Genomic DNA, 12,346 nt, shown 5'->3' on the forward strand with positions numbered 1-12,346 from the left:
ATTAGCGATTAGGTCTTTAAATCCCATTAATTGAACAATCCTTAATGTGCACGCCCTGGTACTCACCACTGCATTTCATGTGGCAGTTACAGGAGTCCATAAATCTTTCCATGATATTAATGTCAACATTAACGATTTTAAGTCTATAAGGGCTTACTGTTTGTGATATTTACGGCACATTATCGGATCGAGTTGCAAAAGTTCTCTGCTGCAGGACAAAAAGGAGTTTTTGTTTTTCTGGTTGTTGCTTACCTCTCACAGAACAAAATGTTGTTCGTTTTTTTCTGGCTATGCACCACTGCAATTTATGTTTTGGCCATATTTTCAGACTGTGTCAGAAACAGTGAAAATGAGACAATCTTGCCTACTGCAATGTATGCTCTGCGTGTTTGTATTGTCAGGTATGTACTCAGACCGAGAAATGCCCTGTCAAGGAACAAAAAGTCTTATTAAAATGAAAGAGGGTCACAGAATGTAAGGATTGACACTGCAGGTATGTATAAATGCTGTAAGAGTGCATTATTTCAGATTCCTAAAATCTGGAAGATTATGGTGCCACCTTATAGCTGTTACAAAACTGCCACAAAACTTAACATAAAGTCTTAAAACCACCCCTGCAGTGGTCACTTTAGAGGTGCTACGTCAGGGTGGGTGGGTGGCTGTAAGTGATGTTACCATCATGGGCTACCTCTTCGAAGTTAATGGACTGGCCTGCTTCTCCAGTGTCTTCAACAGGAATGTCGAAGCGTTTCTTAAATTAGCCAAATATGACAGTATACCGGTCTTTGTGCTGCGTCTGGGAGCCTGGTGAGAGGTCATTGGTGAATGTGCTGAGTTTCTTTTCCAGAGTAGACTGGATTCAGCCAGAGAAATGAGAGGGCCCATCAACTAAGTTTCTACAGGGCACAGTTATTTTTTAATCTCCACCCCAAAATGTGCAAAGACTGTAGCACACATCCCATGAAAGTATTCAAAATATTCCAGCCTATCTGCACTAGAGAAGCTCCTGTGGCTCTGAAACAAACAAAAATACTGTCAGTGATTAATGTGTCTCATTAACATGACCCAACATTTTGCAGGTCTGTCATAGTAAAAAGCGATTTACAACTCATACATTTGGAAGGTCAAATATGTTTCTTTTTGATGACGTGATACAGCCAGTAGAGTAAATGGCAACTTGAAGACCCCAGATATTAGAGACGAGAACTCCTAACTTTCTGGAGAGGAACGCTTGAAGAAAGTAAATCCGAGAGCTGTGTTGCCGTCTTTCTCTCCAGATGGCTTTGCATTTGAGCTGTCAGTCTTATCCTGGAATCAGATTTTCTATTTACCTTTACACAGCAGGTCTTCTATAACTCTGCTGGGTAAACACACGCGGTCCCCTTTAGTGAGATGGAGTGTCACACTCACAGAAAGGAGAAACCTCAGAGGGCACAAGGCAAACCTTGGGGTTCTGGGTGCATTAAACACTATGTATTGTAGGCCTAGCGATGGTGTCATTGTCTGGCTGGGTACAGTCACTTTTTCAGTTGCCTTTTAGACTAATCAGTGAGCAGACAGATAAGCTGTCTGATCATGAGACAACTTCCCAGCAACCACAGTCACACGGCCCCACCTCTGAGACCAGGTCCACATACCAAGCAGCTCAGCCCCAGCGTCCACGTCTCCAATGATGTCGGATTTTGTGTCCTTGATCTCGTGGTACAGCGAGTCTGTGTTGATGCCGAAGGCCTCGTTGACAATGCCTTGCGAAGGGCTGGATATGAGGGGAAACACTGGGGTTAATCCCAGACGGCAGCGCTAAAATGACTGTTTTGTACGTGCTAGTCCAGAATTTCTTGTCTGCTGCATAACAGAAGGATGGAACAGAGTGTGATTTTCCTAGCCCATCGTCAGCAAATAGAACAACTCTTGATAACACAATATAGAGCTGATCAGAAATAACATCTTCTGAATATGTCTCATTGCATTTTTTTGTAAATGCACATTCGTAAGACCTTTAAAAAGGCAGCTTTGAAACATTACACTGGGAAAGTTTCATGAGATGTAGTTGAATTTATTTTTCATAATGTGGCCATTTGACCTTAAACAATTTAGATTCTAATGAAACATTAGAATAAGACATATATCCCATCGTTAAGCTACTCATTAGGCCTGAACAGCTAAACAGGTAAACCTGTATTTTTGTGAAAAAGTTTCATTTCCAGCCACAGTATTCCAGCTGTGGGTATTGTTGACGCTCAGTGTTAAAGGGAAGTCTTAGGGTGCTGCTCTTTTTGAGCTGTCAGTGTCAAAGGGAAATCTTGGGGTCCTGTGTCTGTAGAGCGGTCAGTGTTAAAGGGAAGTCTTGAGGTGCCGTACCTATTTCCACCACCGTAAATGCGGGGGTCCATACACATGTCTGGCTCCGGGGTGGAGTCAAAGATATCATGAAACTCCGACCACTCGTCACTGCTGCCCATCCCTGAAATAAACAGCAAGACTTGACACTTCCTGGCAGGACACATCATACCCTCTCCACAGAGTGCATATCCACACCACAGAGAGTTTACCCTCTCCACAGAGCGCATATCCACACCACAGAGAGTATACCCTCTCCACAGAGTGCATATCCACACCACAGAGAGTATACCCTCTCCACAGAGTGTATATCCACACCACAGAGAGTTTACCCTCTCCACAGAGCGCATATCCACACCACAGAGAGTATACCCTCTCCACAGAGCGTATTTCCACACCACAGAGAGTTTACCCTCTCCACAGAGCGCATATCCACACCACAGAGAGTTTACCCTCTCCACAGAGCGCATATCCACACCACAGAGAGTTTACCCTCTCCACAGAGTGCATATCCACACCACAGAGAGTTTACCCTCTCCACAGAGTGCATATCCACACCACAGAGAGTTTACCCTCTCCACAGAGCACATATCCACACCACAGAGAGTACCCACCCACTTTCCCGCCAGTTGTCTTTTAACACACCCCAGGCTCCGCTGCCCCATACTGCAGGTTCAGTGCCCACTGGACGGGAGGAGTATCACTTACTGACTGCACAGCGAGTCTGCAAGGACCAGGAAAGTCACAGGGGCCAGTGTCTCACAGGGACTGACCGACTGGCCCCAGCCTTACTCCTGGGGTTCCATTGGGTGCCATCGCCGGAGGGGTCCTGCTCACAGTCAGCCAGTGACACGGCTCGAGCTCGAACCCGCAACCCTCAACTCAGAGAGCTCACCCTGTTCTCGGGTGAGTGCGTTCACCCGCCGAGCCCGTAGCTGACTTCCAAGCAACAAGAGTTCAAAATGGCAAATTTACACCTCCCCACCTCCCCTTTTCCATTTTCCTATATGTCTTTTCACCTGTGGCCTTCAGATCGTTTTGCAACAGCGGCTAATTTCTCCTTCAGGCTCCCATACAAACAACCCAGTGGGATTTTTTTCAGAATATTCTCCGCTGACACATCGCAATCCAACACAGGAACAAACACTCGAGAATCACACCACACATACAGAACCCCACTATATTAACAACCCTTGCCATTACAATGATGTGCGTCAGGCACAATACCAAGCACACAGGGACTCAGCGCTCCTCTGCTGCAGGCCTCACCGATGCTGACGTTCCTGGTTTCCTGGGAGACCTGCACCTCCATGTTGCGGCTCAGCCGTTTGGCACCCTTCCTCTTGTTGTTGGTGCAGGCCGCGTCGAAGCCTGTGGTGGGCTGGTAGGTCTCGTTGAGGGGCGTGACGGAGGCCGAGGGCACCGACGAGGTGGGCGTGTTCGACTTGGAGCCGTTGCTGCTGGGGGTGGCGGCCACGGAGGACTGGCCCGATTCCGACTCGTCGTCCTGTGGAGGGAAGAGCAGAGCCCCGTGCAGGGAGTTTGAGTCCAGGCCCTCGTCAGGCCTCCTACAGGAGCAGCACAGATGTCTTACACCCTGTGTTTCTACACTCTCACAGACCAAGCACATCAGTATCGCGGTGTGCTATCCACTAGACCAGGGGGCACAGCTCCAGTCCAGGAGGGCCAGAGTGTTTCAGGTTTTCCTTCTATCTGAGTTCTTAATTACCAAACTGAACTCATTATTTGTCCGATTGGACACATTAAAGTCTTTCCCTGCTCTTAAGAAGCTGGAGATTTAGAGGTAACAATAAACCCTGCCGGACACTCTTGAGGACCAGTGTCCCCTGCACTAGATGGACAGCAGACAACAGCAAAGCAGCACCTCAGGTATGCACTCATCCTAGATCTTCAACATCTATCAATCTGTCCATCCGATTTTCGTCCCATTGTACCTGACGTGTAACAAGATGTTTACTATTAACTGACACCAAGAGACTACAAGGAGTTTGATTATATGTTCTTATCAAAGCACAACAGAAAGGGATACTTTTAGTACTGCTGGTATGTAATTAGCCCTGTTTCACCCTCACTGTCTGGGATTTGGATCATTAAGAAATTCATAGCAACTCTAAAAAAATAGTGCACTTCAATCAAAATAAAGTAATCACCCATCTGAACAGTCTTTTTTTCATTTCCTGATTTTGTCGATAAAGGAAACAATGAAACTTCTATCCTCTAAAACAATCATTACGAAACTATTCTGTTAAACACAATGAGCTTCTCATTGACCTAATGCATGTATAAAACTGGTCAATTTATAGAAAGAAGTGATTTTGCCTGCTGTGTGCCTCACTGATAATCCCTGCAGTAGCTGGTAACTTTGCTCTAGGTCTACTGTATAGAGAATAGGTTCCCTAAATCAAAACTACCCAGCTAAGTTAAGATCATAACTGGATAGGTCTGCTATATATAACAATATACTGTATATATCCCTTTAACCAGACTGTTTATCAGATGTTATTCTGTTCCATCTCTGTTTCTCACCTTCTTCTGACCTTTAACACCAGCACAAAAATCATAAGCACACCTGATGTACTCTGGAGCCATTAAAACAAGATTGGATTTATTTGTACCCAAAACCAACAGTTGCCTTAGAAAACCAATTAAAGGAAGTAACTCCTAGGAAACAGGGTAAATGTTCAAACTGCTAAAAAAATCAAGGAATTACAAAAGCGATTGAGATAAAAAGAGGGAAAATTACAGTCAGGAAGAACTGCATGTAAATACAGTGTACAGCTTATGTCTCAGAATAAACTGGATCTGTTGCAATGCTGGGGTGATCCGTCACAGAAATATGGCTTAAGAAAGGATATTGTATATTCAAACCTGTGGCCCATTCTCACTACACAAGATCAACTCAGGAACAGACACGTCTTCTCTCACTTCTTCATAAGGCTAAATCCATCAACACAGCACATGTTCTTGTATGAAGATGAAAACATCAGGCATTAGCTCTGCTGAAAAGGACGTGTCGGTTCACTAACATGTTCCTGTTATTTCACAGTATTTTATTTAACCCACTCATTTCCTGTTCTGTTCAGGAGTCCTGTTGTTCCTTAACTGCATTTGTGAGCAGTGTGTGAGCCTGGTCAGTACCTGGATGGGAGACCTCCTGGGAAAAACTAAGGTTGCTGCTGGAAGAGGTGTTAGTGGGGCCAGCAGGGTGCGCTCACCCTGCAGTCCATGTGGGTCCTAATGCCCCAGTATAGTGACGGGGACACTATACTGTAAAACAGGCGCCGTCCTTTGGATGAGACGTAAAACCGAGGTCCTGACTCTCTGTGGTCATTAAAAATCCCAGGGCGTTTCTCGAAAAGAGTAGGGGTGTAACCCCGGCGTCCTGGCCAAATTTCCCGTTGGCCCTTACCAATCATGGCCTCCTAATAATCCCCCTCTATGAATTGGCTACATTACTCTGCTCTCCTCCCCACTGATAGCTGATGTGTGGTGAGCGTTCTGGCGCACTATGGCTGCCGTCGCATCATCCAGGTGGATGCTGCACATTGGTGGTGGTGGAGGGGAGTCCCCATTACCTGTAAAGCGCTTTGAGTGGAGTGTCCAGAAAAGCGCTATATAAGTGTAAGCAATTATTATTATTATTATTATTATTTGTATGGAGAACAGCAATCTTCCAAGTAGGTCTTTGCAAGCCTGAATAAAAGTCAACTATAGTTTTAATTCATGGTCTACTGAGCATTGTGCATCAGCAATTACCTTACCCTTGCAGATCTCCTATCCATCCATCCAACAATGATTTTTTACAGAACCATAATAACCCAAATAGCAAGAGAATCACAAAGCACATTCAGGATGTGTAACTTGGGAGGAATGAAATAATGGTTAACACAAAAGACTATAAGCTACTGCTTTGAAAGCAAGACAAACAGTGAGGAAGCATTTCATTTTCAAAAAGATCAGCAAGGACACTTAATCTTACCGCAAACTAATCTTCTGCTCCAACCCAATCACTCAGGCTTAAAACTACACTTTTCAATGTTAATAATGTAGAGGTACACAAAATCTATGAGGGCTAAAACAAAAAAAGACTTTTAAGGATGTGTGATAAATTGCTTGTTTAATCCTCTTAGCCATCCAATATACTTGTGTGCTTAACAACTACTAGTTACTATAATATCAGCTTGGAAGCAATAATACATACACAATATAGAAGGACTGCTGCTTATGAAACACATTCAGAAAACTCATTTTCAATCTAACGGGTAAAGTTTTATTCCATGATGAAAAAAGGACACGTCTATCACACACATTCGAACCAGGGCCAGGTTTCCCCAAAGCTAATTAACCAGCATATCAGCATGACTGTGGGAGAAATCACATGAACATGAGGAGAACATGCAAACTCCACACAGATAGAACTCCAGGTCCAGAATTGAACCCAGGGCAACAATGCTAACCACTGCACCACCATGCTACCCTTAAAGCCCTTTCATGCAGGGCAAGAAAAGCTGTTTAGTCAAAATTTATCACTGTTTTTTTAAGAAAGAAAAAGAATGAACGTCAAATAAATTATGCTAAATTAAGTGTAAAAAGAAAACTTGATCAAGCCTGCTTTAACTAGGCAATGTCATTAGGGATGAAAGGCTAAGGAAAGCAGGTCACTCTTTTATTTTCTTCCAAAATACACAGTCTAGCTCAGCCAGCCTCTGAAATATCCCCCCACTGTGAAACACTGAACCTTATTGCTGACTGAAGAGAATCTGACCCAGCAATCACACACCTACCATACCTATTAATCAGCAGCCTATGAATGAAGAAAAGAGCAGTCATTTCTGTTGCCTTTTCTTAAAAATGTTGAAATTTACAATAGTAAATTCTGGGCATCAAATCAAGTCTTCATCAATTTCCCTACGGGATTAATAAAGTATTATCTATCTAAGTCTGTCATTCAGCATGGCATTCCTGCACAAAATGAGATGCTTCCTTCCGAGAGCGATGCACGGCTGTTTTCCGAAGTGCGAGCAGGATGGAGAGTGAGATGGAGGAAATGGATGATACTGAGGGGTTTTACACTCCCTGGAATATTCTCCTCAGGGCTGACCATGCTTGCTTTGAAATTCACCAAGCTTGTTCACTCCCAGGATAGCTGCAGGACTATTTCCCACTTTTTATCTTCTGAGATATATTATGGTTCAGACTGCACCAGTCCTAATGTCTGAGCTACTTTGTTTTAGGCCGTTTTAGATTACCCTGACTCTCTCAAAAATTGCATACCAACAGTCTAGATGGTCCTACAGCTATTTGATCTTACCTCTTTCTTCAAGCAAAACCTTTGTTCAGAATCTTTTGGTGGCTAACCTGCTTAGGGGTCACCTCTCCTGTTCTCTAATGGATCTCCAAAACGAGCGAAGGAACAATATGGAGGTCCCTACTTTCCATAAACACTATCAACAAAGACAGTTCAGCAAAGCAATACAACTGCGTTGCTGATAGAACAGGTTGTAGCTAGTGCCACCTCTTACATGCTGGAGCACACAAGTCACAAGTCATTTCACACTTTTCCCAAAGGGACAAGTACCGTCATCTATCAATTATCAGAAAGAGTTGCATCCACAGACATAAACAGAAACTTCAGAGACACCACCTAACCTTGCCAGGACATCTTTGGAAGGTAACCAGAGTAACAGGAGACACACCCATGCAAACATGAGCGACAATATGCAAACTCTGCACAGATGGCACCCAGCCTGGATACAAACCCAGGAAGCTGTGAGGCAGCAGCAACAAGCCCCATGCCCCAGCGCTATCTACTACTCCTTACGTCAGAGACTGAATTGGTCTTATCACGGCTTTAAAACCAGCAAAAGAGGACGCAATATTACAAACGACAAATCTGCAAGAAAAACCTGAGATTCCATGCTTTTCGTCTGCCTCTGTCCTTGAGTGTCCACTTTAAACCACCTAACAGCAAAGAGGACATGCAGCGCTGTTCTTTTGTTTACATATAGGCTTCCCCTATAAAAAAAACCCTATATGAAATGAATGAACCCTCATCCTCATGCTGGATGATTTGCTAATAACTTGGAATGCCTGATCGCATGCTTAGAGGTGATCAGCCCTAACAAGAGCCTGATCTCTAAGGGGCGTGCATGACCGTAACACTCCCTGTGAAAGCGAGGTCTCAGCGGTGTGTTCCAGTGGCACAGGCAGGTGGAGCTGGGTGTGTCGGACAGGACACGGATGAGAGACATGGGCGGTGCCCGGAGGCAGATGGGGTGGGGGGGTGAGGGGCGATTCAGCCAAACCTTGTAGCTGGAGATGGAGTGGGGCTGGCTGAGCTCGCTGACCTGCCAGACGTCAGAACCCGGCGTCATCCTAACCCCCCCCTGACACCCACGTACCATCCCCTCCGTGCTGGCGAACAGACTGAGGGAGGGCGGCCGCTCCGTCCGACTGGAGAAAGAGAGGGAGACAGACGACACAGTCAGTCCCAGCCAGAACCACACCGAGCTGGGGGGGGCGAGGGAGCTGGAGGAGAGGATGCTGGAGAACCTCAGAGGAAGGATGAAGCCTGACGTCACCAAATGGGGCTTCTCTACAGCGAAGGAGCGCTGGAAGGGACTGTGGGCCCTGTACAAGGACTAGGGAGGCAAACCCTGTTCCTTTGAGCTCCTGCGGAGGACTGGACGACCGCAGTTTCAGGACAGGGAAAGGGAGGAAGGCTTGGACATCAGCAAGAGGTAGGGCTTGGAGGGACTCTTTCATTGCACGAATCCAGCCCCAGCATGCACTTGCATGGACTGAGAAAGGACAGTCGCCCCTTTTAAGAACTTTTCAATAAGTAGTGGAGATTGCATGGTTTGTTAGAGCCTGCGCTCACTGTGAGATGTATATTGTGAAATAAAGTTTATTTTGGTTTTAAAAAAATCAGCCAGACCGCCAACGACTGCAGTAGAACTGCCCACGGGTTTGGCACTGGTGATGACACACAGGGAAGATGGCACAGGGCTTGCTCACTTGTTCCTTTCATCAGTCTCCCCCAACTGCACTGGAATCTATCATGGGGGCAATAGATCCTACTGTATCTCTGCAAACTTTGAGGAGCCTGACACCCCTGAACCCCTGATCCCTGAAAACAGATCAGGCAGACAAAGGAGAAACTACGAGACATTTAAAAGTAGAAGAAACACTTTCAGTGCCATTTTTTGTGTAATGTCAATCCGCAAAATCTGACATTGACATCATGTGTCAGGAATGTATCGTCTCGTATTTGGGAAAGATCTGCTTCATCACCATCATCACATTTCTGGAGTATGTTATTGTGCCCAAGTATTTCAGATTCTCTCTAGCATTAAGTTACAGTCACATTGCACAGTTTCTTTTAGCTTCTGTCCTATTATAATAGATAACAACAGAATCTGACAATTAGGAAGATAAATACAGCAGTCAAAAAATGGAGGCCATGGAAAGAAGTGGACAGTAGCTCTGTAATGAAGGTTTTACTTTAAAAAAATGGATTCTAGCCAATTCAGCTATTTTCAGTAATCATTCATAAGGCTGACGTCATCATTCTGTGCTTGTTTGTTCACTCAAGAAGATACAAAATCATTATAATTATTATGATAAATAATTTTAAAATAACTTTGGCACAGGTGCCTGTGAGACATTTTGTGTGACTTTCATAAAATAACTTACTCCAGAGTAACAAAACATCCAGAGGTTCAGGTACTTACAGAATGTGGCCTGATGGTGTGACACAGTTTTCACACTTACTTACTGACTCTGGGAATACTTTTCTGTACCATTTAAGGGTTTTTATATTCAGGGGAAGTATTACAGTAAAAGGAGGGTAACAAGGGTATGCAATACACAGAGGGGACCAAGTTTATAGAACAAAAAAATAGTGGCACAGTCAGAAAACAATGTGGATGCCCGAAAAAAATAAGAGAAAAAACATAAGAAGATATGATAGCGCCACAGGAGGCAGAAGCTGACATTTCCTGACAGTACTGTATAATAGTAAAAACTTGGTTGCAGGGTATACCACCAAGAGAAGTGAAGAGGGTCAAGTGGTCAGGCTGGACTGTACCACTGTAGCTTGAGTCCAGGGTGGGGAAAGGGGGGATCAATATCACAAGGCAGAGAATGTTTTCCTTGGATTTACCTTCTCCTCCACGTGTGGCGTTGACTGCAGTGACAAACAACACAGCAGAAACAGCACAGAGAGCAAGACAAGAGAGACACGGTTAGAGATTGCACAAGACAAAAACCACCACCACAGAGAGCATACAGCAGGATGTGCACGGGCTGAGGCACACTGGAGCTCAGCAGAGCTTTAAGCTGGTGACACGAGCCATCCTCCTGACATGACATCTCACGATACCGCTGAGCGTTACTTTCACGTCAGGACTGTTCCTACACTTCCTGGGTCTTTTCCAATTTAATTATCTGACTTTCCAATAATAAACCATCCAAAATAAATTTCAGCTTTAAAAACAAACCCAGTTTGGTTAAATATGCAGGGAAGTACAAAAGACTATCTGGTCTATAAGCTTTGCAATGACGACATGACCTCTCTTAATCATTTAACAAGCCATTTAAGTATCTCACGGGAGGACTGGTATTTTATCTTGATGAAAATAATTAATATAAATCTTTTTTTTTTAAGTGGAATAGCCAAGGGCGCGTTGTTGCTGTAAAGAGCGGGCACCCTGGGTTCAATTCCCGGGGTGCTGTCTGTGTGGAGTTTGTATGTTCTCCTCATGTTCATGTGAGTCTTGGCCAGATTCTGTGGTTTCATCCCACAGTCCAAAGGCATGCTGTTGGCTCACTGGCTTCTGGGAAAATTGTCCCTGGTGTGAGTGCAAGTGGGAGTGTGTTTGTGTCAGTCTCTCTTTTATACTCACTTAATTTGGAATCGTCAGTTGTTTAAAAAAGCAGATTATAGCTTAAACCTTTGTACTGCAGGAGGAAAAAGAGAACGTGCCATCACGCTCCTCTGGAACGGCCTGAACTATTCATCGTTTAACATGCTTAACGAGCACTGCAGTGAGGGCGTGTCTCTCACGTGTCACTCGCAAGACCTCAGACCCATGAGGTTATCCTATCAGATGCACGACAGGAGTACAGCTTTTAACCCCACAGTTACGTTTTTTGTTAGACTTCTTGTTAGACTGTAAAATGTTCTTCTGCTTGAAATGTGACATACAACACTGCGATCAAGATTCAATATAATTAGTACCAGGATCAATCTTCCTTTAAGTTGAAGGTTATTTCATTTGGGAGTCCAAAACACTCCACTGCAGAACCTGCTCAAAAAGTGCATATTCCCTGTGGGTCGTGAGGAACTGCAGCACAGTAACCCTCTGTGCGTAATCCATAACTCCCTTGTTATCCACTGTTCCCTTGTTTCAGATCTCCCTTATGAAATCTGAAAAATGTCCCTGTCCACCACTGTCCAGGCTCTGTCACCTTAGTGGAAAAGCCCACAGAAAATGAGGAAGAAGGGAACTGCTCACTACCCCTCTCTGATAGACACACCGTCGTGAATCAATGTCCATTCAGTCAGGAAGTGGCTTAAAAACCATCTCAAGGCTTATCATTAATGACTGCCAAAGGCTGTCTATAATCCCTGGCTCCACGGTTCTCTTGCTCTTGGTATTATATCTGATCTAAATGACACACATATTGGCAATCAGAAGGGCTACATGTCTCTGGGGAGCCCTGGGAGGTCCAATAGCCTAGCTCAGGTGCTATCATACTATATGAAATGAGGTACAAAGAGTCACAGCCTTAAAATGAGAGTTCGCATGACTGTTTCCCACGTGGGCTGGTCAATGAAATGGTTTAAATTTAACAGAAGAGATTTGTGCACACAGTGCAGTCTTTGGAACAGTTTTTCAAGAAACAAAAGTAGCACATTGAATCAGAATTCATGTAATACAGCTGCTTAGAAAAGGCACCCTTTTCTTTTTTCCAAGGAAAC

The 12,346-nt window shown here is 44.5% G+C and overlaps 1 protein-coding gene across 22 annotated transcripts in view; it reads right to left on the reverse strand.

Moving 5' to 3' along the window:
- Positions 1–12,346, reverse strand: part of mapk8ip3 (mitogen-activated protein kinase 8 interacting protein 3) — a 56,070-nt gene that overhangs the window by 32,152 nt on the left and 11,572 nt on the right. For 11 of the 22 annotated variants that reach the window (XM_069181118.1, XM_069181117.1, XM_069181106.1 and 8 more), the window contains exons 5-9: positions 10,526–10,549; positions 8,763–8,814; positions 3,610–3,847; positions 2,362–2,464; positions 1,638–1,756 (exon numbers count right to left, since the gene is read on the reverse strand). In XM_069181118.1, coding sequence (XP_069037219.1) covers positions 1,638–1,756; positions 2,362–2,464; positions 3,610–3,847; positions 8,763–8,814; positions 10,526–10,549 — 536 coding nt within the window. Of the gene's footprint in view, positions 1–1,637; positions 1,757–2,361; positions 2,465–3,609; positions 3,848–8,666; positions 8,815–10,525; positions 10,550–12,346 lie in introns of all 22 variants that reach the window. The other 11 variants (XM_069181099.1, XM_069181104.1, XM_069181098.1 and 8 more) reach the window with 3 other exon arrangements.

Source organism: Lepisosteus oculatus, chromosome 19 (assembly GCF_040954835.1).
Source record: "Lepisosteus oculatus isolate fLepOcu1 chromosome 19, fLepOcu1.hap2, whole genome shotgun sequence".
In the NCBI taxonomy this organism is placed as follows: domain Eukaryota; kingdom Metazoa; phylum Chordata; class Actinopteri; order Semionotiformes; family Lepisosteidae; genus Lepisosteus; species Lepisosteus oculatus.